At 30.1% G+C, this 7,015-nt stretch overlaps 1 protein-coding gene across 1 annotated transcript; it reads right to left on the bottom strand.

Annotated features, from left to right (window-relative positions):
• Positions 1–475: 475 nt before the first annotated feature.
• LOC101488525 (aspartic proteinase Asp1) lies at positions 476–4,302 on the bottom strand. The gene is made up of 9 exons (XM_004498291.4): positions 3,997–4,302; positions 3,116–3,233; positions 2,439–2,665; positions 1,967–2,200; positions 1,722–1,860; positions 1,429–1,623; positions 1,261–1,333; positions 881–968; positions 476–788 (listed from the first exon to the last, which is right to left on the bottom strand). Exons 1-9 carry the CDS (start codon positions 4,161–4,163, stop codon positions 695–697), a joined length of 1,335 nt encoding a protein of 444 aa, XP_004498348.1. The 5' UTR covers positions 4,164–4,302; the 3' UTR covers positions 476–694.
• Between the last annotated feature and the right edge of the window lie 2,713 nt (positions 4,303–7,015).

Genomic DNA, 7,015 nt, shown 5'->3' with positions numbered 1-7,015 from the left:
TATATAAATTGAAACAATAAAATAAATGGTTAAATAATTTTCTTTTCTTTTCTTTGTAAAATTATAAAATTTTGATTTTAGTTCAAGTAAACAAGTTACATTTGTTAGTGTCTATAAAATTATCACATAAACAATTTTTATCCTTATACTATATTTGACCCTATTCATGCCATGTCACTACTTTCTCATTCAAGGATATATAGAACTTTTACCCAAAAAATGTATTATAAGACTCTATTTACTTTTTGGCCTTTGATGCTCCATCTTCACTTCAAATCCCCAAGTATTTTCTTTGTCAATGTACCAACCTACATACACATCTAAATGGGTAGGTGGTTGTCAAAGATACCAAAATAAAATCCAACTCACTAAGCATGCTTGTCTGTCAAATAACCTTTATTAACGACTAATAAATGTTATTTTGCGACCCACATTTACAAGTGAGTTTTGAAGTTGGTATCAATCCATACAAATATGGTCGTAATTTGGGATGTTTTAACTAAGTATGAATTCTTATTACAGTCCTCTAGCAAAGATTAGTAATTCAGCAGCCTGTATGGTTTTGGAATATCATTTACAAAATCATTCATTGTAGCTTATGAAGCATTTACATTGTAGTAAATTGACACAAAAAACCTATATGTATATATGTTGTACATAGTGGAATTATAAATGCTATCCAACTTATCTCAACTCATTGGCTAATTGCAGGGCACCGGTCCTCGAAGATGCCCAAATTGGCTGCATATGGGTGTGGAAAACCACCACCATCAAAGTCACGATCGATACTGTTTATGAACGGGGAAATCTTTGTAAGACTTACTGGCGTTTGAAACTATAAAACAAAAATAAATAAGATATAGATAGATAGATTTATAACTTGGGAATCCTGTCACAATTGGAAGAAATCCATCCAATCTGCTGTCTCTCGTTGTCGTAAATTACCATTTTATCTTGTAAAGAGATATCTGTTGAGAACAAAAAGTAGAAAATGTATTAACATCAAAGTATCAAATAAAAACGGGTTGTTTATATTCTACTAAGCACTGACAGAGACACCACTGGACACGACATTGACACTGGCATGCCGACACCGATAATAATTTGAAAAAATGAATTAATTGAATGTAATCACACGAGTCAGTGTCGAACATCAATATATGTTGGACATCGTTATGTGTCAGACACCAGACAAATCTTTGATTAGCAGTGTCAGTGCTACAAATATTCATATTTCTATAGCAATTTAGAATGCCTTACCTCCTAATATGTTAAGATACCCCAGACCTATTTCAGTGCCATCAAGAATCCCCAAGCAAACATTTCCATGTTTCTGGAAAAGAACAGCAGCATGTAAGATACAATTTCATTTGTTTTCCCTTCACTAAAGATGCAAGAAAGTTGCTCATAGTCTTAAAAGGTGCTCACTGTGACAATGAGATAGCCTTCTGGTGGAATTAGCATATGCGAATTCTTGACTTTTTTGAATCTCAATGCCAGGGGCTTGAAATAGTTTTTGACATCACTTACAGATTTGAAAGACTTTGCACCCTTCCAACAAATTGGAAGGGATGCATCCTCAGTTGCTCTTTTCAACTGTTTTCCCTTTAAATCATTAATAACCTGAATCATGGATCAAAGAATCGATTTTAAGGACATATAAGGCAATGAAATTAATTAATTATTATAATATTATTGAGACTCCCATATTTTCATCTTACCAGATCAAGAACTACGTTATAAGCTTGGGAATTGAAGTATGTATAAGAGCTTCCGCTATCGAAAATAAGTTCAAGGCCCTTAACAGCAGTAGGTTTTCCATTGAAAAGAAGCTCTGCCGGTCCTAAACTATAGTGTTTTCTGAAGCATTGATCGTGTGGAAGTTCTCATGAGGGGCAACAGATGATATATGTATGAAACTAAAACGAGTCAAAAGAATAACAAATGACATTTTCTTTAAACTTACTCTGAAGAACTAGGTAGCATCGGTGTCCAAACAATTCCTGACGAGGGAATGAAATCATCTCCAAAGAATAAAAACCCTCCTCCTTGACCACTTAAGCAATGGCCTACTACATTTCGAATCAAACCTAAAGAGTGAAGTTGCGACAAAATGCTTGTTCGGCCATTGCCAAGGCCGAGGACTCCTGTGGTAGAAGGCAGGGAGGCAGAACCAGAATACTTTTGATCATATCCACATCTAGCCATGTATCAAAAAAAGAAGCTCTAATTTCAATTATTCATTCATGAAAGTGAATAGGAAATTGCAGTAACATGTTGAAGTCATGGTAACATTTATTGTTGCCTTTTCTGTTTTTAGCATAATTTAACCATAGCTTTATTTTTTTTAGCCATCATAAGTTTACCATTACAAACTATGTAAGTAGTAGATGAAATGCAGCCACCGACACACAAAAGGATGGAAACAAAAGACTCACCCAAAGGCTATATTTGGGTGTAGCACAGAGCCATTTGTGAGTTGAAGGGGAATGGAGTCTCGGACGAGGACCCCCAGAGACGATCCGTGATCTGCATACTCCACCTCATAGTCACACTGATCATCTGGGGAATCACAGTGATGATCTGATGTTAAATGCACTCCAGCACACAATTGGTCCACACATTGCACAAGGTTGTTTTTGGGTTTATAAAGTTGATCATGAGGCTGTAGAGATGACACCATGTGAAGAGTTTATGTTAAGGATATGTCAGTATTGAGTTGAGATTCTCTCAATTTCTCAAAAGAAATACAAGACTCTATTTAGGAAATGGGATAGACACAAAGGAGATATTGGTGTATCAAACTTTTTTATCATTTAAAAAAGTACTTAAATAATTTCAACATTTATGTTTATCTATCTCCTAAATAGAGCCTACAGTTTATTTTGAGAAATGAATAGGATCTCAACTCGGTAGTATTCATAATGTTATGATAGAAAATATGATTCTAAAGCAAGCAGATAAATAAACACACAACAAAGCACGGCTACAAAGTACAAAGCTTTGTTTAAATACAACGGTCCAGTTTACAAGTTTACCACTTAACCATATCAGCGAATATGAGTCATACTCAATGCACAATTCAAAATGTGGCCAAATATAAGTTTGACTTTACCTTGGTGCAACCTTTACATGGTGCATCACACTGAACCCAAGTGAGGTCACTGCCTGAGTCAATGTCAAGGTCATAAAGCTTTGGGGGATAGCCAATGTTGAGGGTCACAGTATAATACCTACATAAATCAAAACCCCAAATCATATTTTGCATGGAATCATTAAAATATAAACTTGACAATAAAAACTAATTCACTTCAGAAATTCAACAATCATATTTATTTTCCCTCCAAAGCGCTTGTATAAACAAAAAGATAATCCAATTTGTGAAGCATTCATACAATCTAAGCCGTGTTTGGTTTCACTGTAGGGATAGCTAAAAGCATTCCAGATACATAAAATTGATATTGACATGTTTGAGTGATGTTGATTGGAATTGATTCTAGCTTGAAGCTAAGATTTGTAACTTTTGACTCCAAACGTGATTTTTATCCTCAATTTTTTTCACTCACAAATGTATCCAATTATAAACTACTAAACATTCAACTCAATTTTTACTAAAATCAATTTATTTAAAATCAAATTTTGTCACCACATAACCAAGCACACACTAAAAGCTTGAAAAGTTCATTCAAACTACTTTTTTTTTGTCTTAAAAACTTCAGAAATTGAATGCTAGGTCAAACTCAAGTAAACAGAAGATAAATTATCTAAACATACCCTAAATGATCTAAAATGTCTTAAGAAACAAAAAAAGTAACTATAAGAACTAATCAGAGAAAACAAATTAAAATTAAAACAATAAGCATTTAAAAAATCAGAAGATTCAGAACACAATTACTATAACAAAGTCATCCAAAAAGAAATCAATAATGAACTAGCCAAAAAGAAAAATGAACTCAATTGAATAAAATAAAAAAAAGCAAGGTTTTTTTTACATACCCAAGAGGGTAAACATTCCCATGAACAGGAAAAACAGCTGAGGAGCCAAAAGGGTGAAGTTTATCGGCATGAAGAGGTTTATTAGCAGCTGAGAAAGAGAGTGGGAAAATGGAAGAAAAAAGAAGAAAGAGAAAAAGTGTGAGAAAAGATTTGTTTTGAAAATCCATTTAATTTAGGAATGATTTGATTAGAAGAGGGAAAAAAAGGTTATAATGATTTAGAGAAGGAAAAGTTGAGAGTGAAGGAAGAAAGAAACAGTAAAAGTAAGAGAAAGAGAATGAGGCGTGTTTATGTTTTGTGGGTATGCTTTTGGACCGGTGGTAGTTGGCAGATACCAACTTCTTTTAATGCTCGCAATCGCAATTACTAACCAAAAACGAGTCAAATCAAATTTATATGTATATTCTCTTATTATAAACAAAAATAACTAATTTTGTAGTTGTTAAAAAAATTTAATTTTTTTTATTTTATATAAAATATAATAAATTCTCTTTTTAAATATTAAATATTTAATTATTATTATTAAATTTTTTATTACGAATATTAATATATTAAATAAGTCAATAAATAATTATTTTTTGTTTATAATAATTATCAAAAATGTATGTTACTTTTTTTTTTATTATTATAACACTGATTAGAGAGTCTATATAAAACATATTTTTAGAAATTAATATCCTTTAATTTTTAGTGAATTCACTAACAGTTATTCTAAATGTTTTAAATTATTTTTCTCAAATTTGCCATAACTCATTTTTTTTCTTTTATATAACTACAAGTTTGATCCACTATATTTTTTTTAAGATTAAAAGTTCAATCAAAGCATTTACCTTATATACAACATAATCATACAAAATAAATATCAATGAATATTTTTTTTAGTTTCAAAGATCTAACTCTTTGAAACATTTTCATCATTTTCAAAATATATATTTTTCAACAAAGTTTTTTATTTTAATTCATGAAACTTGGAATCTTTTAAAAAAAGAATTTCTAACTCAATGCTTTAACCTTTACTTAATAAACTTGAAACTTTAATTAAAATCATGCAAACTTTTTTAAAAATTGAAAGTATACATATACAAGCTTGAAACCACAATTCACTAATTTTCCTTTAATCACAACTTCAAAAATTTGCTAATCATATATGTATACATTCTTGATCATCAACCATAACCACTATTCTTTGAAAAGACATAAATTAAGAAAATCATTTTTCTTTATTCACCACAACAACATTACTATTTCAGAGTTCTCCCAACCGCTAACTCAGTGCCAACGGTCTCGATTTATTTTCGATAGTCAAAAAGCTAACTATATAAACATAAACATAAAGATTCATAACAATTTTTTCCACCACTAAAATTTATCCAATCACATCATACTTTCAAAATTAAGTATTTTTATCTTTTAAGTTATACCACTCAACTATTAGAGCACATAAATTTAAGTTAATAAAATACTATAAACTTCGTCTTCTTAAACTCAGTCCAATAGTAATTAAAAGAGTAATATTTTTAATTCTAAACATTTTAATTTCAATCTAACTTTTTGCTCAAACTATTTAACTTAGTTATAATTTGGATTTATTCACAATTTTAACAACTCTAAATTTTCTTGTAAAATTTTAACTTAAGTTCAAACTCATTTATTTGAAAACAACTCGTTATATTACTCAAACACATCATAAATCAAGTTTTTTTTAACCATTACTAACAATATCAACAACAAGGAAGAATTTTTTTTTTCTTTCCAAAACACCAATAACAATAAGACAAGCATGAAGAAGGATTGATAACACAAGAAGAAAATCACTTATTTATGGATAAAAAATTTACAACAAAACACTCAAAAAAAAAAAAAAAAAAACTCTTATGATTTCTAAAGCTTCAAACATATAATAATATTAGTAAATTAATTCCTCTAAATTTCTTCGATCCTTCCTTTTAAACTAGCTTCATGTATAAAAAATTTATAAAAAAAATACCTTCCCCACACAACCAAACACAAGCATGTGGCCTTAAAGGGAAAAAGAGGGAGAGAAAGAAACTTACAATCCAAAGCCACCACAAGCACTACAACACCAAGATGAATAACTTTGATTCAACGGCTTTCTCCTAATTCCTCTTTGATTTGTCTCAAGATGAAGGGTTTTCTCTAAAAAAATCACTCACCAACACTTATGTTTATTTCTTTTTGTTTTTGTTTTTGCTTCAAGAGGGAAGGAAAGGATGGAATTGGTAGTGTCTCGGCTGGTAGCTTCTAAAAAGGAGCTATTTTCATTTTTTATTAACTTACCAAAAAAATTTATTGCACAAAATATATTTAAGTACTTCACTAATATCATCGTTATACATCTAATCACTCTTACACAAATTACATCACTCATTTCTCAATCAATTTTAATAAAAATATATACTCGTAACTCAATTGACAAATGAATTTATCAGCAACATGTGACATTTAAATAAAAATTATTCGATAATAAATTCTCTGTAACTTAATTAATTATACTATATTAAATAACTTCAAATAGGTTGTCGCGGCCTAAAATTTCGAGTGTTTCTCGAATTCAATGGAGTCGCCACCAAAATTTATTTTAAAATAGGGAAAATATTGGGAAACCCTTAAAATAGAAAGAAAATGGTCCTTGAAACCAAATTTGAGTTCGGGAGTCGATTATGCGTAGGGAAGGTATTAGCACCCTACGACATCCGTTAAAAACGGTTACCTATAATTAATTGTGCTAGATTAATTTTAACTTAAGTATATTTATTTTTATTATTATTAAATATGAATAACAATTATTACTATATTTAAAATATGATTTTGAAATAAATATGTACTTAACAAATAAAGGACAAAAAAAGAAATTTTTATTTATGTGCTTGACAAGAATGTGATCTTGCTCCTACGTATCTCCCGGTGCGATGGAGAAATCAAAGCTACGTAGTTCTTGGTGTAGAAAATGTTTATGTGTTGAGTGTGTTTTAAAGAAAATTTGTTTTGTGATAAAAAA

This window comes from Cicer arietinum, chromosome 4, assembly GCF_000331145.2.
Source record: "Cicer arietinum cultivar CDC Frontier isolate Library 1 chromosome 4, Cicar.CDCFrontier_v2.0, whole genome shotgun sequence".
Classification (NCBI taxonomy): Eukaryota; Viridiplantae; Streptophyta; class Magnoliopsida; order Fabales; family Fabaceae; genus Cicer; species Cicer arietinum.
The sequence above is the reverse complement of the archived record's forward strand: the minus strand, read 5'-3'. Positions and strand labels throughout refer to the sequence as shown.

Coding starts and splice junctions, on each gene's coding strand:
- LOC101488525 (XM_004498291.4), bottom strand. CDS start 4,163: ATGGATTTTCAAAACAAATCTTTTCTCACACTTTTTCTCTTTCTTCTT. Junction 1,624..1,721: donor ATAACGTAGTTCTTGATCTG/GTAAGATGAAAA, acceptor TCCATGATTCAG/GTTATTAATGATTTAAAGGG. Junction 969..1,260: donor GTATCTTAACATATTAGGAG/GTAAGGCATTCT, acceptor TGTTCTCAACAG/ATATCTCTTTACAAGATAAA.